Raw genomic sequence first — 26,886 nt, 5'->3', positions numbered from 1 at the left:
TCTACACTATCTATGTCCCTCATAATTTTATACATCTCAGTCATGTTCCCCCTGTCACTTGAGAATGCCTTTAAGAAATGGGTATATTTTACAGACTAACTGTAGTGGGTGTACCTTTAAGAAATGGGTGTTTATTACTGCAGTGATGTCAGAGTGTGGATGGAGCTGGGCTGTCTGTCAGCTTTTAGTTTCACTTTGAGAAAAGCTTGGGTGTGTCTGTGTTTTTTGGTTTCGTTTTAGTGTTGGAGCTGCAGCCAGCCAAAAAAGGTGTGATGGCGTTCTCTCTGCCATGTAAAGACTATCTCTTGATCATTTGGTGAATTCAACAAAGAACAAAGAAATGTACAGCACAGGAACAGGCCCTTCGGCCCTCCAAGCCAGTGCCGACCATGCTGCCCGACTAAACTACAATCTTCTACACTTCCTGGGTCCGTATCCTTCTATTCCCATCCTATTCATATATTTGTCAAGATGCCCCTTAAATGTCCCTATCGTCCCTGCTTCCACTACCTCCTCCGGTAGCGAGTTCCAGGCACCCACTACCCTCTGCGTAAAAAACTTGCCTCGTACATCTACTCTAAACCTTGCCCCTCTCACCTTAAACCTATGCCCCCTAGTAATTGACCCCTCTACCCTGGGGAAAAGCCTCTGACTATCCACTCTGTCTATGCCCCTCATAATTTTGTATACCTCTATCAGGTCTCCCCTCAACCTCCTTCGTTCCAGTGAGAACAAACCGAGTTTATTCAACCGCTCCTCATAGCTAATGCCCTCCATACCAGGCAACATTCTGGTAAATCTCTTCTGCACCCTCTCTAAAGCCTCCACATCCTTCTGGTAGTGTGGCGACCAGAATTGAACACTATACTCCAAGTGTGGCCTAACTAAGGTTCTATACAGCTGCAACATGACTTGCCAATTCTTATACTCAATGCCCCGGCCAATGAAGGCAAGCATGCCGTATGCCTTCTTGACTACCTTCTCCACCTGTGTTGCCCCTTTCAATGACCTGTGGACCTGTACTCCTAGATCTCTTTGACTTTCAATACTCTTGAGGGTTCTACCATTCATTGTATATTCCCTAACTACATTAGACCTTCCAAAATGCATTACCTCACATTTGTCCGGATTAAACTCCATCTGCCATCTCTCCGCCCAAGTCTCCAGACAATCTAAATCCTGCTGTACCCTCCGACAGTCCTCATCGCTATCCGCAATTCCACCAACCTTTGTGTCGTCTGCAAACTTACTAATCAGACCAGTTACATTTTCCTCGAAATCATTTATATATACTACAAAGAGCAAAGGTCCCAGCACTGATCCCTGTGGAACACCACTGGTCACAGCCCTCCAATTAGAAAAGCATCCCTCCATTGCTACTCTCTGCCTTCTATGGCCTAGCCAGTTCTGTATCCACCTTGCCAGCTCACCCCTGATCCCGTGTGACTTCACCTTTTGTACTAGTCTACCATGAGGGACCTTGTCAAAGGCCTTACTGAAGTCCATATAGACAACATCTACTGCCCTACCTGCATCAATCATCTCAGTGACCTCCTCGGAAAACTCTATCAAGTTAGTGAGACACGACCTCCCCTTCACAAAACCGTGCTGCCTCTCACTAATACGTCCATTTGCTTCCAAATGGGAGTAGATCCTGTCTCGAAGAATTCTCTCCAGTAATTTCCCTACCACTGAAGTAAGGCTCACCGGCCTGTAGTTCCCGGGATTATCCTTGCTACCCTTCTTAAACAGAGGAACAACATTGGCTATTCTCCAGTCCTGCGGGACATCCCCTGAAGACAGCGAGGATCCAAAGATTTCTGTCAAGGCCTCAGCAATTTCCTCTCCAGCCTCCTTTAGTATTCTGGGGTAGATCCCATCAGGCCCTGGGGACTTATCTACCTTAATATTTTTTAAGACACCCAACACTTCGTCTTTTTGGATCACAATGTGACCCAGGCTATCTACACCCACTTCTCCAAACTCAACATCTACCAATTCCTTCTCTTTGGTGAATACTGATGCGAAGTATTCATTTAGTACCTCGCCCATTTCCTCTGGCTCCACACATAGATTCCCTTGCCTATCCTTCAGTGGGCCAACCCTTTCCCTGGCTACCCTCTTGCTTTTTATGTACGTGTAAAAAGCCTTAGGACTTTCCTTAACCCTATTTGCCAATGACTTTTCGTGACCCCTTCTAGCCCTCCTGACTCCTTGCTTAAGTTCCTTCCTACTTTCCTGATATTCCACGCAGGCTTCGTCTGTTCCCAGCCTTTTAGCCCTGACAAATGCCTCCTTTTTCTTTTTGACGAGGCCTACAATATCACTCGTCATCCAAGGTTCCCGAAAATTGCCGTATTTATCTTTCTTCCTCACAGGAACATGCCGGTCCTGTATTCCTTTCAACTGCCACTTGAAAGCCTCCCACATGTCAGATGTTGATTTGCCCTCAAACATCCGCCCCCAATCTATGTTCTTCAGTTCCCGCCTAATATTGTTATAATTAGCCTTCCCCAAATTTAGCACATTCATCCTCGGACCACTCTTATCCTTGTCCACCAGTACTTTAAAACTTACTGAATTATGGTCACTGTTACCGAAATGCTCCCCTACTGAAACATCTACCACCTGGCTGGGCTCATTCCCCAATACCAGGTCCAGTACCGCCCCTTCCCTAGTTGGACTGTCTACATATTGTTTTAAGAAGCCCTCCTGGATGCTCCTTACAAACTCCGCCCCGTCTAAGCCCCTGGCACTAAGTGAGTCCCAGTCAATATTGGGGAAGTTGAAGTCTCCCATCACGACAACCCTGTCGTTTTTACTCTTTTCCAAAATCTGTCTACCTATCTGCTCCTCTATCTCCCGCTGGCTGTTGGGAGGCCTGTAGTATACCCCAACATTGTGACTGCACCCTTCTTATTCCTGATCTCTACCCATATAGCCTCACTGCCCTCTGAGGTGTCCTCTCGCAGTACAGCTGTGATATTCTCCCGAACAAGTAGCGCAACTCCGCCTCCCCTTTTACATCCCCCTCTATCCCGCCTGAAACATCTAAATCCTGGAACGTTTAGCTGCCAATCCTGCCCTTCCCTCAACCAGGTCTCTGTAATGGCAACAACATCATAGTTCCAAGTACTAATCCAAGCTCTAAGTTCATCTGCCTTACCCGTAATGCTCCTTGCATTAAAACATATGCACTTCAGGCCACCAGACCCGCTGTGTTCAGCAACTTCTCCCCGTCTGCTCTGCCTCAGAGCCACACTGTCCCTATTCCCTAGTTCTCCCTCAATGCTCTCACCTTCTGACCTATTGCTCCCGTGCCCACCCCCCTGCCATACTAGTTTAAACCCTCCCGTGTGACACTAGCAAACCTCGCGGCCAGGATATTTATGCCTCTCCGGTTTAGATGCAACCCGTCCTTCTTATACAGGTCACACCTGCCCCGGAAGAGCTCCCAGTGGTCCAGATAATGGAAACCCTCCCTCCTACACCAGCTGTTTAGCCACGTGTTTATCTGCTCTATCTTCCTATTTCTAGCCTCACTGGCACGTGGCACAGGGAGTAATCCCGAGATTACAACCCTCGAGGTCCTGTCTTTTAACTTTCTGCCTAGCTCCCTGAACTCCTGCTGCAGGACCTCATGCCCCTTCCTGCCTATGTCGTTAGTACCAATATGTACAACGACCTCTGCCTGTTTGCCCTCCCCCTTCAGGATTCCCTCTACCTGTTCGGAGACATCCTGGACCCTGGCACCAGGGAGGCAACATACCATCCTGGAGTCTCTTTCACGTCCACAGAAGCGCCTATCTGTGCCCCCGACTATAGAGTCCCCTATTACTATTACTCTTCTGCGCTTTGACCCTGCCTTCTGAACATCAGAGCCAGCCGTGGTGCCACTGCTCTGGCTGCTGCTGTTTTCCCCTGATAGGCTATCCCCCCCGACAGTATCCAAAGGGGTATATCTGTTCGAGAGGGGGACAACCACAGGGGATTCCTGCACTGACTGCCTGCCCTTTCTGGTGGTCATCCATTTCTCTGCCTGCACCTTGGGTGTGACCACATTTACATAACTGCGATCTATGACGCTTTCCGCCACCTGCATGCTCCTAAGTGCATCCAATTGCTGCTCCAACCGAACCATGCGGTCTGTGAGGAGCTCCAGTTGGGTGCACTTTCTGCAGATGAAGCCATCCGGGACGCTGGAAGCCTCCCGGACCTGCCACATCTCACAGTCAGAGCACAGCACCCCTCTAACTGACATTGCGTCAATTAATTAAAAATTAAAATTTGTCTTTTTAAAAAATATATTTTAATAAAAATTTCAACGTTACTGTCAACTATCTGTTTCCTAGCACTAGATTTCTAATAGAAATGCGATAGCTAACTATAATACTCTCCGATCTCTGGCTTAGATATCCCTCTAAATTATAATTAAGTTATTATGTTTAATTAGTTACCAAATACTCAAATTTTTTTAAAATTTAGGGTAGAATCCCAACCAGTCACTCTGGCCACAGCTTTTCTGTGATGTCACTTTAGTTTCCCCCCGACACACACAATTTGAAAAAAGGTATAAAAGTAAAAATAAGTAAAAATCACTTACTTACCTTCTGAGTGTCTTAGATGTTCTCAGGTTCTCTCGCTGACAGAGACTGCTCCTCCACCTCCGAACCTTGGCCTGCACAATGCTAATAATATAATAATAATATAATATGGCACTTACCTTACACCAATGGGTCTTATTATTAGGTTAGAGGAGAAGGGCGGGTGGGAGACACTACACGTGTAGTGTCTCGGGTTTCCTCTCCACCAGAATTTATTGGTTGGGGGGGGGGGGGGGGACTTCCCAGAGGTCCGCGGGTCGAACTTCCGGTTCCCGCCTTATATAAAAACAAATAAAACAGAAAAGAAGAACAGACACGGGACCAGGTAAGGCTTTTTAAAGTAAGTACTCACCTCCCAGAAGGCCCCTGCGCACCGCTGCCGCCGAAATCCAAAGGGCTGCTCCTGTAAAGGCAAGGCTTTTTAAAGTAAGTCCTCACCTCCCAGAAGGCCCCTGCGCACCGCTGCCGCCGAAATCCAAAGGGCTGCTCCTGTAAAGGCAAGGCTTTTTAAAGTAAGTACTCACCTCCCAGAAGGCCCCTGCGCACCGCTGCCGCCGAAATCCAAAGGGCTGCTCCTGTAAAGGTAAGTGGTTTTAAAGTCGCTACTCACCTCCCAGAGGGCCCCTGCGCACCGCTGCCGCCGAAATCCAAAGGGCTGCTCCTGTAAAGGCAAGGCTTTTTAAAGTAAGTACTCACCTCCCAGAAGGCCCCTGCGCACCGCTGCCGCCGAAATCCAAAGGGCTGCTCCTGTAAAGGCAAGGCTTTTTAAAGTAAGTACTCACCTCCCAGAAGGCCCCTGCGCACCGCTGCCGCCGAAATCCAAAGGGCTGCTCCTGTAAAGGCAAGGCCTTTTAAAGTAAGTACTCACCTCCCAGCAGGCCCCTGCGCACCGCTGCCGCCGAAATCCAAAGGGCTGCTCCTGTAAAGGTAAGTGGTTTTAAAGTCGCTACTCACCTCCCAGAGGGCCCCTGCACACCGCTGCCGCCGAAATCCAAAGGGCTGCTCCTGTAAAGGCAAGGCTTTTTAAAGTAAGTCCTCACCTCCCAGAAGGCCCCTGCGCACCGCTGCCGCCGAAATCCAAAGGGCTGCTCCTGTAAAGGCAAGGCTTTTTAAAGTAAGTACTCACCTCCCAGAAGGCCCCTGCGCACCGCTGCCGCCGAAATCCAAAGGGCTGCTCCTGTAAAGGTAAGTGGTTTTAAAGTCGCTACTCACCTCCCAGAGGGCCCCTGCGCACCGCTGCCGCCGAAATTCAGAGTGATAACTGTTCTTAGTAGTGAATTTAAACCTGATGTGCTTCTGTTAAAAGGTATTTTATGTCTTATGGATGTTAAAAGGAAAATTTAAGGATTACTTAGTGTTGTATTCTTTGGGGGTGTATTTGATTTGATGATTGCTAAGATGTTCACTGTATGTTTTAAAAAAGGTTAACCGAGTTCATAGAATAAACGGCTTAGTGAACATAAAGACAGTGAGGGGTGAGCATATTGTGGTTGCTTTTCAGGTGTGGTATTTCAGTTTAAGTAGGGAGTGTGTTGTGGACAATGGCTCTTTCAGAGGCTCTGAAGTTTTTGGGGGTGGAGACAGTCACATGCAGTACCTTACGGACAGAGACTAAAAACAGACTGTTAGATTTGGCAAAAACATTGCAGTTAACATTACCTGACAAAATGCGAAAAGATGAGGTAATTATGGTAGTGGCTAAGCATTTAAAATTGCCTGAGTTACAGTCTGATTCATTGGAAATGGCAAAAATTCAGTTACAAATTAAACAAACGGAACATGAGAAAGAATTAAAGCGGCTTGGATATGAAAGAGATAGAGAGGAAAAAGAAAAAGAGAGGGCAGAAAAGAAAACAGACAGAAAGCCAAGCAGAACAAAAAGAAAGAGAAAGGGAGATACAGTTCAGGGAAAATGAAAGAGAGAGAGAAAGAGAGACAGAAGAAAAAGAAAGAGAGAAAGAAAGAGAGAGAGGAAAAATAAAGAGGGAGAGAAAGAGAGAGAGAGAGAGGAAAAAGGAAGAGGGAGAGAGTATGAACTTCGGAAATTGGCCATGAAACATGACAGTCAGGTAAAATTGGCGGATGTAAAGGAAAACGTACAGTTGGAGGATAGTGAAGAGGATAGTGAGAAAGAATGTCATGGTCGAAGGCTTGGTGAGGATCTATTTAAATATATCCAAGCATTGCCTAGGTTTGACGAGAAGGAGGTAGAAGCCTTTTTCATTTCCTTTGAGAAGGTGGCAATACAAATGAAATGGCCACAGGACATGTGGGTATTACTGATTCAAACAAATCTGGTAGGTAGGGCTAATGAAGTGTCTGCATCACTACCGGAGGAGGTATCTGGGATGTATGAGGAGGTGAAAAAATCCATCTTAGGTGCATATGAACGAGTGCCTGAAGCCTACAGACAAAGGTTTAGAAATTTAAGGAAAGAATTTGGTCAAACATACAGGCCGTTTGAAAGGATCAAAGAGAGTAATTTTGATAGGTGGATAAGGGCTTTGAAAATAGACCAAAAGTATGAAACTCTCAGAGAAATTATACTTTTGGAGGAGTTTAAAAATTAAATTCCTGATGTAGTGAGAACTCATGTGGAAGAGCAGAGGGTTAAAACTGCAAGATTAGCAGCAGAAATGGCAGATGATTATGAATTAGTTCATAAATCAAAGTTTGGTTTCTGACATCAGTGTCAGCCTGTGAGGGATAGAAACTGGGGACATGAGAAATACTCAAGTGGTAAAGGTAAAGGAGATCTGATGGGAGATAATAAGGAGAGCGTACCTCAGATTAAAAAAGAAATCCAGGAGGGTGGAAAAGAAATTAAAAGTTTCAAATGTTTTCACTGCAATAAACTAGGCCATGTAAAGTCACAGTGTTGGTGGTTGAAGAAAAGCACTGGGAAGGCTGATGTGGTAAAACAGGAAAAGACAGTGGGGTTTGTTAAAGTGGTAAAGGAAAGCCCAAGTGAAGCGAACGAAGTGCAAAAGATTGTACAGCCTGATCGAGAGGTGATTGATAAGAAGGTGCCAGATCTCTTTAAAGAATTTACTTGTGCGGGTAAAGTTTACTAATGTGTATCAGGAGGAGCAGGAAAATAAGTCACAATTTTAAGAGATACGGGAGCTAGTCAATCTTTAATAGTAAGAGATGAGGAGTTATGTAGTTTGGGAAGAATATTGCCAGAAAAGGTGGTAATATATGGAATTCAGGGTGAGAAGAGTAGTGTTCCATTATACAAGGTAAGGTTGGACAGTCCAATGAAGAGTGGTGAAGTGGTAGTAGGAGTAACAGAGAAACTGTCTTGTCCAGGAATACAGTTTATCTAGGGTAATGATATTGCTGGATCGTAGGTTGGAGTGATGCCTACTGTGGTTGATAAGCCAGTACAAAATCAGACAACTGAAGTGTTGCAGGAAGTATATCCTGGGATTTTTCCGGATTGTGTAGTAACAAGACCGCAAAGTCACAGGTTAAGACAGGAGGAGAAATCAAAGAGTGAAGATGACGTTGAAGTGCAATTAACAGAAACGATTTTTGAACAAGAACAGGTGGAGGATGAGGCTGCTATTTTTAGCTCAGGAAAATTGGCGGAGTTACAACAGAAAGATGTAGAAATAAAACGGATGTTTCAGAAAGCATATACGGAAGAGGAATCTGAGTGTATTCCAGAGTGATACAACCATAAAAATGATGTCTTGACGAGGAAATGGAGACCTTTACATATGCAGGCGAATGAAAAGTGGGCAGAAGTTCATCAAGTAGTATTGCCGGTAGGGTCGAGAAAGGAGGTGTTGCGAGTTGCACAGGAGGTTATTTGGGAGTAAGGAAAACTCAAGCTAAAATACAAAAACATTTTTATTGGCCTGGACTACATAAAGATGGAGTCAACTTTTGTCGATCCTGTCACATATGTCAAGTGACAGGGAAACCTCAAGCAGTGATAAAACCAGCGCCATTCCAGCATTTGAGGAACCTTTTACAAGGGTCTGAATTGATTGCGTAGGAATGCTTCTTAAAACGAAAAGTGGGAATCAATATCTTTTGACGATAATGGATGTGTCTACTAGGTTTCCAGAGGCCATTCCGGTACATAATATTACAGCTAAAAAGATTGTGGAGGAGTTACTTAAATCTTTTACTCAATATGGACTACCACAGAAATACAATCGGATCAAGGATCAAATTTTACCTCAAGTTTATTCAAAGAAGTTATGGATAACTTAGGAATAAAACATTTGAAATCAACTGCGTACCATCCAGAATTGCAGGGAGCATTAGAAAGGTGGCAAGACAATGTTGAGGGCTTATTGTCACGATTATCCAGAGGATTGGGATAAAGGAATTCCATTCGTACTGTTTGCAATTAGGGCTGCACCTAATGAGGCAACCAAATTCAGTCTTTTTGAACTAATTTTTGGTCATGAAGTAAGAGGACCACTTAAATTGATTCAGGAAAAATTGATGACTGAGAAATCAGAACTTACATTATTGGATTACGTGTCACATTTTAGGGAACGATTAGATCGAAAAGGTGAATTGGCTAGACAGCATTTAAAAGTTGCAGAATATGTGATGAAATGGGTAGCGGACAAGAAATCCAAAGTTCGTAGTTTTGCCTGTGGAGATAAAGTTTTAGTGTTGTTACCAGTGGTAGGTGAACCTTTAAGAGCAAGGTTTTGTGGACATTATCAGATTGAAAGTAAATTAAGTGAGGTGAATTATGTGGTAAAAACGCCAGATAGAAGGAAGACTCACCGAGTGTCATGTGAATATGCTTAAAAGGTACTTTGAAAGGGAAGGAGAGAAAAAGGAGGCGGTTTTAATGATTCTAACTCAAAGTGACGAACCAAATCCAGATGACTTTGAATTTGACATACCTCAAATTAAATTGGAAAATGAGGATGATCTTAAAAATTGGGATAAATTGTTGAGTTACCTTCCAAAGGAAAAACAGACTGACCTAAAAGAGTTATTGATATCGCATGGGCAAGTTTGTGGAGATAAATTGGGAAGTACTAAAATGGCTATACATGATGTAGATGTGGGAAATGCTGTTCCAATTAAACAACATGCATATAGACTTAACCCTTTAAAATTTGCACAGGTTAACAAAGAGATTGAAAGTATGCTTAAAAATGGCATAATTGAAGTGGGTTGCAGCAAATGGAGCTCACCCATAGTGATGGTACCTAAACCAGACGGTACCTAACGGTTGTGTGTGGACTATAGAAAGTTTAATGTAGTTACAAGAACGGACTCTTATCCTATCCCACGTTTGGAATATTGCATTGAGAAAGTGGGACAATCAGCTTTTATTTCCAAAATGGATTTACTTAAAGGTTACTGGCAGGTACCTTTATCCGAAAGGGTGAAGGACATTTCAGCTTTTGTGACTCCAGGTGGTATATACCAATTCAAAGTTATGCCATTTGGGATGAAAAATGCCCCAGTGACATTTCAACGGTCAACTAACAAAGTTGTTTCAGGATGATCCAATTGTGCGGTATACATCGATAATCTGGTACTTTTTAGCCAGACATGGAAAGAACATTTAAAGCATCTGATGGAGTTATTCGATCGACTTCAGGAGGCAGTTTGGTGATAAACCTAGCCAAAAGTGAATTTGGAAAAGCCGAATTCACTTTCCTTGGCCATACAATTGGACAGGGTCGATTGGTCCCACGGGAGGTGAAAATAACAGTTATTGGGGAGTTTTTGATACCCTCGACACGACGGGAAATAATGCGATTTCTTGGTATCAGTGGATTCTACCGGAAATTTGTACCCAATTTTAGCAGTGTGGTCGCTCCACCAAAGAGAAGGAATATGTGGATGTTGAATCTGGAGAAGGGTGTGTAGATAGCCTGGGTCACATTGAGATCCAAAAAGACGAGGTGCTGGCGTCTTGAAAAATATTAAGGTAGATAAGTTCCCAGGGCCCGATGGGATCTACCTCAGAATACTGAAGGAGGCTAGAGAGGAAATTGCTGAGGCCTTGACAGAAATCTTTGGATCCTCACTGCATTCAGGTGATGTCCCGGAGGACTGGAGAATTGCCAATGTTGTTCCTTTGTTTAAGAAGGGTAGCAGGGATAATCCAGGGAACTTCAGGCCGGTGAGCCTTATGTCAGTGGTAGGGAAATTACTGGAGAGAATTCTTCGAGACAGGATCTACTCCCATTTGGAAGCAAATGGACGTATTAGCGAGAGGCAGCACGGTTTTGTGAAGGGGAGGTCGTGTCTCAGTAACTTGATAGAGATTTTCGAGGAGGTCGCAAAGATGATTGATGCAGGTAGGGCAGTGGATGTTGTCTCTGGACTTCAGTAAGGCCTTTGACAAGCCCCCCCATTGCAGACAGGTACAAAAGGTGAAGTCACACAGGTTCAGGGGTGAGCTGGCAAGATGGATACAGAACTGGCTAGGTCATAGAAGGCAGAAAGTAGCAATGGAAGGGTGCTTTTCTGATTGGAGGGCTGTGACTAGTGGTGCTCCACAGGGATCAGTGCTGGGACCTTTGCTATTCGTAGTATATATAAATGATTTGGAGGAAAATGTAACTGGTCTGATTAGTAAGTTTGCAGACGACACAAACATTGGTGGAATTGCGGATAGCGATGAGGACTGTTAGAGGACACAGCAGGATTTAGATCGTTTGGAGACTTGGGCAGAGAGATGGCAGATGGAGTTTGAGCTGGACAAATGTGAGGTAATGCATTTTAGAAAGTCTAATGCAGGTAGGGAATATACAGTGAATGGTAGAACCCTAAAGAGTATTGACAGTCAGAGAGGTCTAGGTGTACAGTTCCACAGGCCACTGAAAGGAACAACACAGGTGGAGAAGGTAGTCAAGAAGGCATACGGCATGCTTGCCTTCATTGGCCAGGGCACTGAGTATAAAAATTGGCAAGTCATGTTGCAGCTGTATAGAACCTTAGTTAGGCCACACTTGGAGTATAGTGTTCAATTCTGGTCGCCATACTACCAGAAAGATGTGGAGGCTTTAGAGAGGGTGCAGAAGAGATTTACTAGGATGTTGCCTGATATGGAGGGCATTAGCTATGAGGAGAGGAGAATAAACTTGGTTTGTTCTCACTGGAACGATGGAGGTTGAGGGGCGGCCTGATAGAGTTCTACCAAATTATGAGGGGCATAGACAGAGTGGATAGTCAGAGGCTTTTTCCAAGGGTAGAGGGGTCAATTACTAGGAGGCATAGGTTTAAGGTTTAGAGGAGATGTACGAGGCAAGTTTTTTTACACAGAGGGTAGTGGGTGCCTGGAACTCGCTGCCGGAGGAAGTGGTGGAAGCAGGGACGATAGTGATGTTTAAGGGGCATCTTGACAAATACATGAATAGAATAGGATGGGAATAGAGGGATACGGACCACAGAAGTGCAGAAGATTTTAGTTTAGACGGGCAGCATGGTCGGCACAGGCATGGAGGGCCGAAGGGCCTGTTCCTGTGCTGTACTTTTCTTTGTTCTTTGTTGTCCACTGACGGACTTGCTCAAGAAGCGTAACAAATTCCAGTGGACAGCGGAATGTCAACAGGCATTTGACCACTGCTCCTGTGTTAGCCATCCCAAATTATACGAAAGTGGCGGTTGATGCGAGTGATGTGGGCGTAGGTGCGGTGCTCCTACAAGACGACGACGAAGGGCTAGAGCGGCCTATTGGTTATTTTTCAAAGAAATTGAATTCTCACAAGAAAAGGTATTCCACGATTGAGAAGGAGACTTTGAGTTTGATGCTGGCTTTGAAACATTTTCACATTTATGTGACCAGCAATCCGTCTGACAACATTATATATACTGATCATAATCCGTTGACATTTTTGGAGCGATTCCGGTATAACAATGCAAGACTGTTTCGCTGGAGTTTATTGTTACAGCCATTTCATTTAAAATTAGTACATGTGGCAGGACAAGAAAGCGTGATGGACCCGATGCTTTGTCACGAATGTGATGAACAGAAGGAGGGTCGGTGGAGGAAGAAAAACTAAAATGGACTATATTATTATAAATGTTTGCGTGTTTTGTTTTGTTAAAAGAAAAGTGAAATGTATATTCCCTGTCCGTATTTCTTAAAGGAAAGTGAAAAGGTGAAAAATGAAACCATCTTGAAGTTGATGGGTTTTTTTTTCTTGGGGGGAGGTATCATGTGAGAGTACCTTTAAGAAATGGGTGTTTTTTATAGAATAACTGTAGTGGGTGTACCTTTAAGAAATGGGTGTTTATTACTGCAGTGATGTCAGAGTGTGGGTGGAGCTGGGCTGTCTGTCAGCTTTTAGTTTCACTTTGGTTTTGGTCACTGTGTTTTTTGGTTTCGTTTTAGTGTTGGAGCTGCAGCCAACCAAAAAAGGTGCAATGCAACAAAAAAAGGTGCAATGTTGTTCTCTCTCCCATGTAACGACTATCTCTTGATCATTTGGTGAATTCAGAGTGATAACTGTTCTCAGTATGAATTTAAACCTGATGTGCTTCTGTTAAAAGGTATTTTTATGTCTTATGGATGTTAAAAGGAACGTTTAAGACTTATTTAGTGTTGTATTCTTTGGGGGTTGTATTTGAATTGATGGTTGCTAAGATGTTCACTGTATGTTTTAAAAAAGGTAAACTGAGTTCATAGAATAAACATTGTTTTGCTTTAAAAAATACTGTTAGATTTCTGCTGCACCACACCTGTAGAGTGGGCCATGTACTCCCCATACCACAATCTAGTAAAAGTTGTGGATCAGGTGAACTCCATGATACACTTTGGGGTACTCTAAACACTGGCCCACAACACCCCTCAGTCTCCTCTGCTCCAAGGAAAGCAATCCAAGTCTATCCAATCTCTCTTCATAACTAAAACTCACCAGTCCAGACATCGTCCTGGTAAATCTCCTCTGCATCCTTTCCAGTGCTATCACATTGCTCCTATAATGTGGATTCCAGAACTGCACACAATAATCTAGATGTGGCCTAACCAACACTTTATAATGTTCCAGCATAACCTCCCTGCTCTTAAACTCTATACCTTGGATAATAAAGTCCAAATATGCCTTCTTAACCACTGTATCTACCTGCTCTGCTACCTTAAGGGACCGGTGTACATGCACACCATGGTCCCTCTGATCCTTGGTGCTTCCCAGTGTCCTGCTGTTTATCGTGTATCCCCTTGTCTTATTTGTCCTGCCAAAGTGCATCACCTCACACTTATCTGATTTGAATTCCATTTGCTACTGATCAGCCCATCTGACCAGCCCGTCTATGTACTCCTGTAATCGAAGGCTATCCTCCTCACAATTTACCATCCCACCAATTTACGTACCATCCGCAAACTTACAGATCTACCCTCCTACATTCAAGTTTAAATCATTTATATAAATCACAAACTACAAAGGCCCCAACACTGATCCCTGCGGGACCCCACTGGGCACAGGCTTCCAGTCAGAAAAACACTCCTCAACCATCACCCTCTGCTGCCTGCCACTCGGCCAATTCTGGATCCAATTTGCCATTCTGAGGCTCAAAAGTAAAACTGAGTGCAGTTCGATAGCAGGGTCATTCCCGGAGCTACAAGGGCAGGGAACAATCCCGCTTTACTTTTAGTTAGATCGCGCCCAATAACTGCCCAGTGAATTATGAACTGGGATCTAACCTGCTGTTTTATTCTGGCTTTTTTACAACATCATTTTTAATTAATTGGAATTAGTGTTGTGGTTCCCTTCCTTGGTCACCCTGCATGCAACTTGCATCACTAACCAGTCTCAAGCATAGGTTGGCATGTACAGATGCAGCCCAAAGAGGACAATGAAGCAGCAAATCTCAGTTAAGTTAATCATGGAAGTAGTCTACCTTGCCAGGTGCACGCTGCTTACGTCCAGTCATGAATGTGAACACTGTAACTTGGGGGAACATAACTTGGAAGGGGAATGTAATTCCAGTGAGGTGACCTTTTGATGAGCATACACGGCACACTGATACATGCAAAAGAGCTTCCCGGTCGGCAAGCTCGACCCACCTTTAAGCCTCCTTCAAAATCCCAAGAACAAAGTTCACCCCGCCATCAGGAAACTGATTTTTGGCCTCACACCAAATTATGTCGTTCCCCCTCCCCCGCCCCACCCACCAAAGCATCCTGCTGCTGTTGGGCCCGAGATATTCCACCCGAGATGTTTTCCTAAGCCACCTGAATGCAACATTTCTGAATTAGCTGAAAACAAAAACAATTGTGAGTCGATCCGAATTACCCAGGTCAAAATGATTGCCACTTTCAGTCCCACCCCTACCAGGCACGGCGGAAGATCAAGGAAAAGGTTTGTGAACAGGCATTTGAGAACTGAAAGAACATCGCTGCTAAAGTTACCCATCTGCACCTACTTAATTTTGGCAATCCAGCAGTATCCCTTACCTCATAACCTTTCAACGATGGGCCCACCAACACAACGGGCCTCATGGACGGCACCACGTCATAAGGAGGAATGTGCTCAGTCTGCGTTCAATAAAAACAATAATGATGCATGAGAAAACACATTATATCCGAATAGTTAATGGCAATGTTACTTCAGGGTAAAGCACTTACAATACAACAGACTGTACTTATGGGGGAGATTCATGTGACTCCAGATCCATAGCAATGTGGCTGACTCTTAAATGCCCTCTGAAATGGCCGAGCAAGCCAGTTAGTTCAAGGGCAGTTGGGGAATGGACAATAAAATGCTGGCCCAGCCGGCAATGCCCACATCCCATGAAATTTAAAACAATTACTTTGTTATGTTCCCCAAAATATTAGATGGATCTTGTTAAGAATACGCACCTTCCAAAGTAGTTCCTCTATGGAATGTGATAGACCAATTTCATGATATTCAGCAGAGTTCCTAATGGAATACATTCACTGGGTAGGCCTGGATACCTTGTAGATCGAATGCTGACAGTGATCCACAGAGGAGCCCATCATATTATCATTTGGGTAATTCCTCCATGGGACAATGGAAGGTATATTTAAACAGGTGGAAGTGTCCCTTTAGATTACTGGAGGACACCATTAGAAAATAGTTGCTGTGTTGGCGCTCCTTTGCATTGTTAGATGCAGCCTTCAGGTTCAAGTACACACAGTAATCAAACCACTGCCACCCAAAGTTACGTCTCAAGTTTTTTTTAAATGTGCCTCAATGTGGAGTCAAGAGGCGCAAGAGTGCTGCAACCGGTGCCACATTGAAATAATTTTCTCCTCACCTAGACTCACCTGAGGTGATCGGCAATTATCCGAGTCAGTCAAACTCGCTCCCCTTACATGACTGGCCAGCTGCCACTGGGCCAAGAAGGGCACCCACAGTTCACGAGTGACAACTTAATGAGACCAGTGGATCACTTTGGCATGGACCTGCCGACAGCCTCATGAGGCACAGGCAACATTAGCTACACTGGTTAAATCAATTGTTAAGTCAAAACATTTTTCTTAACTATCAATTGAAATAAAATTCTGTTGTGGGCAAAATCTTGGAAAGGTTTATAAGAGATAGGATATATAACCATCTGGAAAGGAATAATTTGATTAGAGATAGTCAACACGGTTTTGTGAAGGGTAGGCCGTGCCTCACAAACCTTATTGAGTTCTTTGAGAAGGTGACCAAACAGGTGGATGAGGGTAAAGCAGTTGATGTGGTGTATATGGATGTCAGTAAAGCGTTTGATAAGGTTCCCCATGGTAGGCTACTGCAGAAAATACGGAGGCATGGGATTCAGGGTGATTTAACAGTTTGGATCAGAAATTGGCTAGCTGGAAGAAGACAAAGGGTGGTGGTTGATGGGGCATGTTCAGACTAACGTCCAGTTACTAGTGGTGTACCACAAGGATCTGTTTTGGGGCCACTGTTGTTTGTCATTTTTATAAGTGACCTGGAGGAGGGCGTAGAAGGATGGGTGAGTAAATTTGCAGATGACACTAAAGTCGGTGGAGTTGTGGACAGTGCGGAAGGATGTTACAAGTTACAGAGGGACATAGATAAGCTGCAGCGCTGGGCTGAGAGGTGGCAAATGGAGTTTAATGCAGAAAAGTGTGAGGTGATTCATTTTGGAAGGAATAACAGGAAGACAGAGCACTGGGCTAATGGTAAGATTCTTGGCAGTGTGGATGAGCAGAGAGATCTCGGTGTCCATGTACATAGATCCCTGAAAGTTGCCACCCAGGTTGAGAGGATTGTTAAGAAGGCGTACGGTGTGTTAGCTTTTATTGGTCGAGGGATTGAGTTTCGGAGCCATGAGGCCATGTTGCAGCTGTACAAAACTCTGATGCGGCCGCATTTGGAGTATTGCGTGCAATTCTGGTCGCCGCATTATAGGAAGGATGTGGAAGCATTGGAAAGGGTGCAGAGGAGATTTACCAGAATGTTGCCTGGTATGGAGGGAAGATCTTATGAGGAAAGGCTGAGGGACTTGAGGCTGTTTTCGTTAGAGAGAAGGTTAAGAGGTGACTTAATTGAGGCATACAAGGTGATCAGAGGATTGGATAGGGTGGACAGTGAGAGCCTTTTTCCTCGGATGATGATGTCTAGCACGAGGGGCCATAGCTTTAAATTGAGGGGAGATAGATATAGGACAGATGTCAGAGGTAGGTTCTTTACTCAGAGAGTAGTAAGGGCGTGGAACAGTAGTGGACTCGCCAACACGAAGGGCATTCAAATGGTCATTGGATAGACATATGGATGATAAGGGAATAGTGTAGATGGGCTTTAGAGTGGTTTCAGAGGACGGCGCAACATCGAGGGCCGAAGGGCCTGTACTGCGCTGTAATGTTCTATGTTGTATAAACAGATATTAAAAAACAAGATTTAAAATTGAATTGCAAGTTTTATTCTGGTTGTTGGTCTGGTATTTAAGATTTCTGATTTATAAATCTAATAATTGTGTATATTGTCAGCAACCAGGTAGTTTTAAATATTTTCTATTTGCATTTCTGTGTTAGAAATAAGGTATAACTTTAAGTAGGTTTGATTTTATATATTTGTATTTTAAAGGGTTAATAACCTCAGTTTGGCTCATAGGCCTGCATTGTAATGAGGGTTTTCAACATGAAAGCAAACCAGGTTTTTAAAGAAAAACAAGGCTGTTGCTCAGCAACCAAGGGCCTCCCTGGGACAGAAATAACTTTTGAGTTGGTTGTAAGCAAGTGCCAGGAGAAGGTGAACACAAGACAGGGAAACTGCGGAGAATGCTGAGCCCCAGGCTAATAGAACAGATGGCATTGAGGTACGTAGGGAAGAGGTGTTGGCAATTCTGGACAGGCTGAAAATAGATAAGTCCCCGGGACCTGATGGGATTTATCCTAGGATTCTCTGGGAGGCCAGGGAAGAGATTGCTGGACCTTTGGCTTTGATTTTTATGTCATCATTGGCTACAGGAATAGTGCCAGAGGACTGGAGGACAGCAAATGTGGTCCCTTTGTTCAAAAAGGGGAGCAGAGACAACCCCGGCAACTATAGACCGGTGAGCCTCACGTCTGTAGTGGGTAAAGTCTTGGAGGGGATTATTAGAGACAAGATTTATAATCATCTAGATAGGAATAATATGATCAGGGATAGTCAGCATGGCTTTGTGAAGGGTAGGTCATGCCTCACAAACCTTATTGAGTTCTTTGAGAAGGTGACTGAACAGGTAGACGAGGGTAGAGCAGTTGATGTGGTGTATATGGATTTCAGCAAAGCGTTTGATAAGGTTCCCCACGGTAGGCTATTGCAAAAAATACGGAGGCTGGGGATTGAGGGTGATTTAGAGATGTGGATCAGAAATTGGCTAGCTGAAAGAAGACAGAGGGTGGTGGATGGGAAATGTTCAGAATGGAGTACATCACAAGTGGAGTACCACAAGGATCTGTTCTGGGGCCGTTGCTGTTTGTCATTTTTATCAATGACCTAGAGGAAGGCGCAGAAGGGTGGGTGAGTAAATTTGCAGACGATACTAAAGTCGGTGGTGTTGTCGATAGTGTGGAAGGATGTAGCAGGTTACAGAGGGATATAGATAAGCTGCAGAGCTGGGCTGAGAGGTGGCAAATGGAGTTTAATGTAGAGAAGTGTGAGGTGATTCACTTTGGAAGGAATAACAGGAATGCGGAATATTTGGCTAATGGTAAAGTTCTTGAAAGTGTGGATGAGCAGAGGGATCTAGGTGTCCATGTACATAGATCCCTGAAAGTTGCCACCCAGGTTGATAGGGTTGTGAAGAAGGCCTATGGAGTGTTGGCCTTTATTGGTAGAGGGATTGAGTTCCGGAGTCGGGAGGTCATGTTGCAGCTGTACAGAACTCTGGTACGGCCGCATTTGGAGTATTGCGTACAGTTCTGGTCACCGCATTATAGGAAGGACGTGGAGGCTTTGGAGCGGGTGCAGAGGAGATTTACCAGGATGTTGCCTGGTATGGAGGGAAAATCTTATGAGGAAAGGCTGATGGACTTGAGGTTGTTTTCGTTGGAGAGAAGAAGGTTAAGAGGAGACTTAATAGAGGCATACAAAATGATCAGGGGGTTGGATAAGGTGGACAGTGAGAGCCTTCTCCCGCGGATGGATATGGCTGGCACGAGGGGACATAACTTTAAACTGAGGGGTAATAGATATAGGACAGAGGTAGGTTCTTTACGCAAAGAGTAGTGAGGCCGTGGAATGCCCTACCTGCTACAGTAGTGAACTCGCCAACATTGAGGGCATTTAAAAGTTTATTGGATAAACATATGGATGATAATGGCATAGTGTAGATTAGATGGCTTTTGTTTCGGTGCAACATCGTGGGCCGAAGGGCCTGTACTGCGCTGTATTGTTCTCTGTTCTATGTTCTAAGATTTCCCAAAAGAATAAAAGAAAGTTCCAGAAACCAGGAAGTGGGGACAAAATCATGTCTCAGGAAGACAGTAAGTTAAAGGAACAAAGAACAGCAGGTTGAACAAGGTCCTGTTCAGCAGAATTAAAGTAACACACAGTGAAAGCCCTATGAGTTAAAGAGACAGCTACAGGAACTAGATTTAAAGTCAGCTAGGTAAGAAGCCGGATATCTGAAGAGGTCAAAATGTTGGTGACACCTATGCAAAACGTTTAAGCAGGGGTGTTCTGTTGGTGTGTCTCTGTACTCGAGAGATTGTGTGGAACTTAAAAGGCATATGGTGATCCAGGGCAGAGGAATGCCGGAAGGAAAGGTTGAAACCTTGGAAGTGGATCCTTGGTGAAGCCATCCAAAAGAATGTGTTGTTTAGGACAAGATTCCAAGGCACATTCTTTGAGAGTAGAGATCGGAAACCCTCCAGCGAGATCAGTTTGCTCACAATGTGACAAGCGGCAGGGGGCATTAATGAGAAATCCGTTGAAGTTGTATTGGGTGGCATCAGTGGCTTGGTTTCAGAATGTAGGGTGTCTGATCACAGTTTGCCTACTGGTTTACCTGGTGTCTGTATTACTGAGAACATTTTGCAACTTGTGTCATCCTTTTAAATCTATATATATATATCTATTTGTAAAGGGATAGCTGAGGTGAAGGGGTAATGTATTAGTGTTCATCTTTCCTCGTTTAATAAATGTTTTACTTTTCTGTCCTGTGACTCTGATCATCCATGCATCTGAACAAAAAATTAAAATCAGGATCTATGAAAACAGGTACCATCCTGGGATCTGACCTGTCCAGGAGTAACATTGTAACAATAACTGGATTCCCTGAATGTTGAAAGGGCTCTTAGTGGATAGTTGTTCATCTCTGGGTACATTTAACTGATTAACTCATTTGTCTGGAAGCATGTAATAAGGATGAGGGAGAACTCAAACAGGAAAATGCTTTTTGCTGGAAAATGTATGAATTTGAGTAAGTTCCACGGTTGTGCAATTATTTATTCAGTCATTTGTCTTTATTGAATCAACATACGCATTGACAAATTAATATAAACATTGTTAAGTTTGCTTGAAACTGGACTCTAAAAGAACTGATTGGGTAGAAAGAGAAAGATTCTGCAGTTCTGACACTTTTTAATTTATTTACAGGATATGGGTGTCGCTGGTGAGGCCAGCATTTATTGCCCATCCCTTGTTGCCCTTGAGAAGGTGGTGGTGAGCTGCCTTCTGAGTCGCTGCAGTCCCTGAGGCAGAGGTACACCCTTGGTCCTCTTAGGGAGGGAGTTCCAGGATTTTGACCCAGCGACAGTGAAGAAACAGCAATATATTTCCAAGTCAAGATGATGATTGACTTGGAGGGAAACTTCCAGGTGGTGATATTCCCATGTACCTGCTGCATTCACCCTTCTAGATGGTAGTGGTCATGTTTGTGGAATATGTTGTCAAAGGAACCTTGGTGAGTTCTCACAATGCATCTTGTTGATGGTACACACAGTTGCCATTGTTCGGCGGTGGTGGAGGGATGCAATGTTTGTGGAAGGGGAAGCAATCAGTGGGCTATTTTGTCCTGGATGTTTCTTGAGTGTCGATGGAGCTGCACTCATCCAGGCAAGTGAAGAGTATTCCATTACAGTCCTGACTTGTGCCTTGTAGATGGTGGGCAGACTTTGGGGGGGTCAAGAGGTGAGTTACTCATCTCAGGATTCCTAGCCTTTGACCTGCTCTGGTAGCCACAGTATTTCTGTGGTTAGTCCAATTCAGTTTGTGGTCAATGGATATTGATAGTGGGGAAGTTAACTATCGTAATGCCACTGAATCTCAAGGGGCGGTGGTTAGATCCTCTCTTATTGGAGATGGCCATTACCTGCCACTTGTGTGGTGTGTGAATGTCCCTTGCCACTTCTCAGCCGAAGCCTGGATATTGTCCAGGTCTTGCTGCATTTGGACGTGAACTCCTTCCGTATGAGGAGTCGTGAATGGTGCTGAGTATTGTGCAGTCATCTGCGAAGATCCCCATTTCTGACCTTATGATGGAAGGGAGGTCATTGATGAAGCAGCAGAAGATGGTTGGGCCTAGGACACTACCCTGAGGAACTCCTATAGTGATGTCCTGGAGCTGAGATGACTGACTTCCAACCACCACAACAATCTTCCTTTGTGCCAGGTATGATGCCAACCAGTGGAGATTTTTCTCCCTGATTCCCATTGACTCCAGTTTGCTAGGGTTCCTTGGTGCCATACTCGGTCAAATGCTGCCTTGATGTCAATGACAGTCACTCTCACCTGTGATGAGGGATTGTAGATATATTGGATTATAAACATTTGGAAATGTAATGGTTAAACGCTTAGGTTAGAGTGTGTTTGAATGCAGCAGTCATGTCTTTACAACAATCTTGTTTTGCAGGACCAGAAAGCTTTCAGGAGCCAGAGGTGAAATTGACCAGAGTAAAAAGCATGGGCTAATACACTGTTGTTTGACTAGGGTTCTCCCTGGGGAGTTAATGTGTTTTCAGCCTGGGGCGACGATGTCATTGTTGGGTGGAGTTAAGGCATTCAGGCATTTTGAGAATGATTTTAAGTTGAGTTCGGATCTGGCTATCCTTTAGAGCATAATAAAGTATTTTGCTCTCATGGTAGGATAGTTAAAAATGGATTTTAAAACAATGCAGACTTGTCTGAGGGCAAGGGAGAAGCTGAAACAATCCAGTTGAAACAGCTTTTTGAAGACACCCAGCCCAGAGTCTACAGGGGTTCTAACAGGAGCCAAATCTGTTCTGGAAAGCAAGTATTACTCTGTGCCATTGGGATGTAGGATGCATTGAGAGCTGTATGTTTTTAATTGGGAATACCGATCATAATTAAGGTTATTGTATTTATTGTACTGAGTAGTATTGTTTTAAGGAGCAATTGTAAGCTATTTTCGAGTGTGCTGTTAAAGAGTTTAATATTGTGTCAATAATAAAGTATTGTTTTAAAATACCAAATCCTTATTTCTTTGTGCAAGTATTCTCTCCGCACAGTCTTACAAAATACACTAAAATATTGGGGTTTCGGTAGAGTATCCTGGCCATTGTTGGGGTCTGATCTGGGATCATAATACATCTCACCTCTGGCATTGAGCTATTTTGGCATTGTTTGAGCTGTAATGAGGCCAGGAGCTGAATGATCCTGGCAGAACCCAGACTATTCGGCCGTGAACAGGTTATTGCCAAGTAAGTGCCGCTGATAGCACTGTTACTGACCCCTTCCATCACTTTGTTGATGAGCATTAGTAGACTGAGAGGGTGGTAATTGGCCGGGTTGGATTTGTCCTGTTTCTTGTCTACAGGACACACCTGGGCAATTTTCTACATTGCCGGGTAGATGTCAGTGTTGTAGCTGCACTGGAGCAGCTTGGCTAGGGGTGCGGCAAGTTCTGGTGCACAAGTCTTCAGTACTATTGCTGGAATATTGTCAGGGCCCATAACCTTTGCAGTATCCAGTGCCATCAGCCATTTTTTAATATCATATGGAGAACCATAGAATCATAGATAGAATCATAGAATTTACAGTGCAGAATGAGGCCATTTGGCCTATCGGGTCTACACTGGCCCTTGGAAAGAGCACCCTACTTAAACCCACGCCTCCACGCCATCCCCGTAACACCGTAACCCCACCCAACCTTTTGGAAACTAAAGGGCAATTTATCATGGCCAACCCACCTAACCTGCACATCTTTGGACTGTGGGAGGAAACCGGAGCACCCGGTAGAAAGCCACGCAGACACAGGGAGAAACTGCAAACTCCACACAGATAGTCACCTGAGGCTGGAATTGAACCCGGGTTCCTGGAGTTGTGAGGCAACAGTGCTAACCACTGTGCCACCCCAGTAAAGAAAGCTGGCTGAAGACTGACATCTATGATGCTGGGGACCTTCAGAGGAGGAGGAGGCTGAGATGTACCATCTACTCAGCACTTCTAGCTAAAGATTGTTGTGAATGCTTCAGCCTTACCTTTTGCACTGTTATGTTGGGCACTTCCATTGTTGCTAAATTGTTCACCTCTCGATGTGGCAGGATGGCAGAGCTTAGATCCGATCTGTTGGTTGTGCAATCACTTAACTCGGTCTATCACTTGCTGCATATGCTGTTTGATACACAAGTAGTCCTTTGTTGTAGCTTCACCAGGTTGACACCTCATTATTAGGTATTCCTGGTGTTGCTCCTGGCATGCTCTCCTTCACTCTTCATTGAACCAGGGTTGATCCCCTGGCTTGGTGGTAATGGTGGAGTGGGGGATATGCCGGGATATGAAGTTGCAGATTGTGATTGACTACAATTCTGCTGCTGCTGATGGCCCACAGCGCCTCATGGATGCCGAGTCTTGAGTTGCAAGATCTGTTTGAAATCTAACCCATTTAGCACAATGGGGTAAGGTCGCACGACATGATGGAGGGTATCCTCAGTGTGAAGACGGGACATCATCTCCACAACGACTGTGCGGTGGACGTTGAAGTCCCCCACTCAGAGTACATTCTGCGCCCTTGCCACCCTCAGTGCTTCCTCCAAGTGATATTCAACAGTAAATATTACTTATTGGCACAAGTAGGCTGCAATGAAGTTACTGTGAAAAGCCCCTGGTCGCCACATTCCGGCGCCTGTTCGGGGAGGCCGGTACGGGAATTGAACCTGTGCTGCTGGCCTTGTTCTGCATTACAAGCCCACTGTTTAAACCACTGTGCTAAACCAGCCCCTAAACCAACATGGAGGGGTATTGACTTATCAGCTGATGGTGGCTGGTACGTGGTAATCAGCAGGAGGTTTCCTTGCCCATGTTTGCCATGAGTCTTCATGGGGTCCAGAGTCGGTGTTGAGGACTCCCAGGACAACTCTCTCTCGACTGTAATTGTGCCGTCGCCTTTGCTGGGTCTGTCCTGCTGGTGAGCCAGGACATACCCAGGAATAGTGGTGGTGGTATCTTGGACATTATCTGTAAGGTATGATTTTGTGAGTTTGACTATGTCAGGCTGTTGCTCAACTAGTCTGCGGGACAGCTCTCCCAACTTAGGCACAAGCCCCCGATGTTAGTACGTAAGACTTTGCAGAGTCGACAGGGCTGGATTTTCCGTGCCTAGGTTGATGCCAGGTAGTCCGTCCAGTTTCATTCCTTTGTATTTTCTTTATAACAGTTGAATACAACTGAGTGGCTTGCTAGGCCAATCCAGAGGGCATTTAAGAGTCAACCACATGGCTGAGGATCTGGAGTCACATGTAGGACAGACCAGGTAAAGATGGCAGATTTCCTTCCCTAAAAGGACATTAGTGAACCAGTTGGGTTTTTACATCAATCATAGAATCCCTACAGTGCAGAAAGAGACTATTCAGCTCATTGGGTCTGCAGTGAACCTCTGAACGTGCACCCTACCTGGGCCCACACCCCCGCAACCCTATAACCCCATTTAACTTTGCAATGCTACCGTGGGCAGCACGGTAGCATTGTGGATAGCACAATTGCTTCACAGCTCCAGGGTCCGAGGTTTGATTCCGGCTTGGGTCACTGTCTGTGCGGAGTCTGCACATCCTCCCCGTGTGTGCGTGGGTTTCCTCCGGGTGCTCCGGTTTCCTCCCATAGTCCAAAGATGTGCAGGTTAGGTGGATTGGCCATGATAAATTGCAGTTAGTGTCCAAAATTGCCCTTAGTGTTGGGTGGGGTTACTGGGTTATGAGGATCGGGTGGAGGTGTTGACCTTGGGTAGGGTGCTCTTTCCAAGAACCGGTGCAGTCTCGATGGGCTGAATGGCCTCCTGCACTGTAAATTCTATGTTAATCTATGTTAAAACTGATCTTGGTAGAAAGTTAGAGGGATGGCAGGGAAGGGAGTGCAATGTTCCTCCTGCAGGATGTTTGAGGTGAGGGATGCTGTTAGTGTCCCTGCTGATTTTACCTGCAGGAAGTGCTGCCATCTCCAGTTCCTCCAAGACCGAGTTAGGGAACGGGAGCTGGAGTTGGAAGAACTTCGGATCATTCGGGAGGCAGAGGGGGTCATAGATAGCAGCTTCAGGGAATTAGTTACACCAAAGATTGGAGATAGATGGGTAACTGTAAGAGGGACTGGGAAAAAGCAGTCAGTGCAGGGATCCCCTGCGGTCGTTCCCCTGAGAAACAAGTATACCGCTTTGGATACTTGTGGGGACGACGACTTACCAGTGGTAAGCCATGGGGTACGGGCCTCTGGCACGGAGTTTGTCCCTGTTGCTCAGAAGGGAAGGGGGGAGAGGAGCAGAGCATTAGTAATTGGGGACTCGATAGTCAGGGGCACAGATAGGAGATTTTGTGGGAGCGTGAGAGACTCACGTTTGGTATGTTGCCTCCCAGGCGCAAGGGTACGTGATGTCTCGGATCGTGTTTTCCGGGTCCTTAAGGGGGAGGGGGAGCAGCCCCAAGTCGTGGTCCACATTGGCACTAACGACATAGGTAGGAAAGGGGATAAGGATGTCAGGCAGGCTTTCAGGGAGCTAGGATGGAAGCTCAGAACTAGAACAAACAGAGTTGTTTTCTCTGGGTTGTTGCCCGTGCCACGTGATAGTGAGATGAGGAATAGGGAGAGAGAGCAATTAAACACGTGGCTACAGGGATGGTGCAGGCGGGAGGGATTCAGATTTCTGGATAACTGGGGCTCTTTCTGGGGAAGGTGGGACCTCTACAGACAGGATGGTCTACATCTGAACCTGAGGGGCACAAATATCCTGGGGGGGAGATTTGTTAGTGCTCTTTGGGGGGGTTTAAACTAATGCAGCAGGGGCATGGGAACCTGGATTGTAGTTTTAGGGTAAGGGAGAATGAGAGTATAGAGGTCAGGAGCTCAGATTTGACCTCGCAGGAGGGGGCCAGTGTTCAGGGAGGTGGTTTGAAGTGTGTCTACTTCAATGCCAGGAGTATACGAAATAAGGTAGGGGAACTGGCAGCATAGGATGGTACCTGGGACTTCGATGTTGTGGCCATTTCGGAGACATGGATAGAGCAGGGACAGGAATTAATGTTGCAGGTTCCGGGGTTTAGGTGTTTTAGTAAGCTCAGAGAAGGAGGCAAAAGAGGGGGAGGTGTGGCGCTGCTAGTCAAGAGCAGTATTACGGTGGCTGAGAGGATGCTAGATGGGGACTCATCTTCCGAGGTAGTATGGGCTGAGGTTAGAAACATGAAAGGAGAGGTCACACTGTTGGGAGTCTTCTATAGGCCTCCAAATAGTTCTAGGGATGTAGAGGAAAGGATGGCGAGGATGATCCTGGATAAGAGCGAAAGTAACAGGGTAGTTATTATGGGAGACTTTAACTTTCCAAATATTGACTGGAAAAGATATAGTCCGAGTACATTAGATGGGTCGTTTTTTGTACAGTGTGTGCAGGAGGGTTTCCTGACACAGTTTGTTGACAGGCCAACAAGAGGCGAGGCCACGTT

At 45.1% G+C, this 26,886-nt stretch overlaps 1 protein-coding gene across 6 annotated transcripts in view; it reads right to left on the bottom strand.

Moving 5' to 3' along the window:
• cacnb4a (calcium channel, voltage-dependent, beta 4a subunit) overlaps positions 1 to 26,886 on the bottom strand; it is a 552,528-nt gene that overhangs the window by 130,834 nt on the left and 394,808 nt on the right. For all 6 annotated transcript variants that reach the window (XR_011933885.1, XM_072470710.1, XM_072470673.1 and 3 more), the window contains one exon: positions 15,001 to 15,081. Coding sequence is in view for 5 of the 6 variants with exons in the window: in XM_072470710.1 (XP_072326811.1) it covers positions 15,001 to 15,081 (81 nt within the window). In the remaining variant the exon portion in view is untranslated. The remainder of the gene's footprint in view (positions 1 to 15,000; positions 15,082 to 26,886) is intronic.

Source organism: Scyliorhinus torazame, chromosome 2, assembly GCF_047496885.1.
Source record: "Scyliorhinus torazame isolate Kashiwa2021f chromosome 2, sScyTor2.1, whole genome shotgun sequence".
Taxonomy (NCBI): Eukaryota; Metazoa; Chordata; class Chondrichthyes; order Carcharhiniformes; family Scyliorhinidae; genus Scyliorhinus; species Scyliorhinus torazame.
Note: the sequence above shows the minus strand (reverse complement) of the source record. Positions and strands in the feature narration are given on the sequence as shown.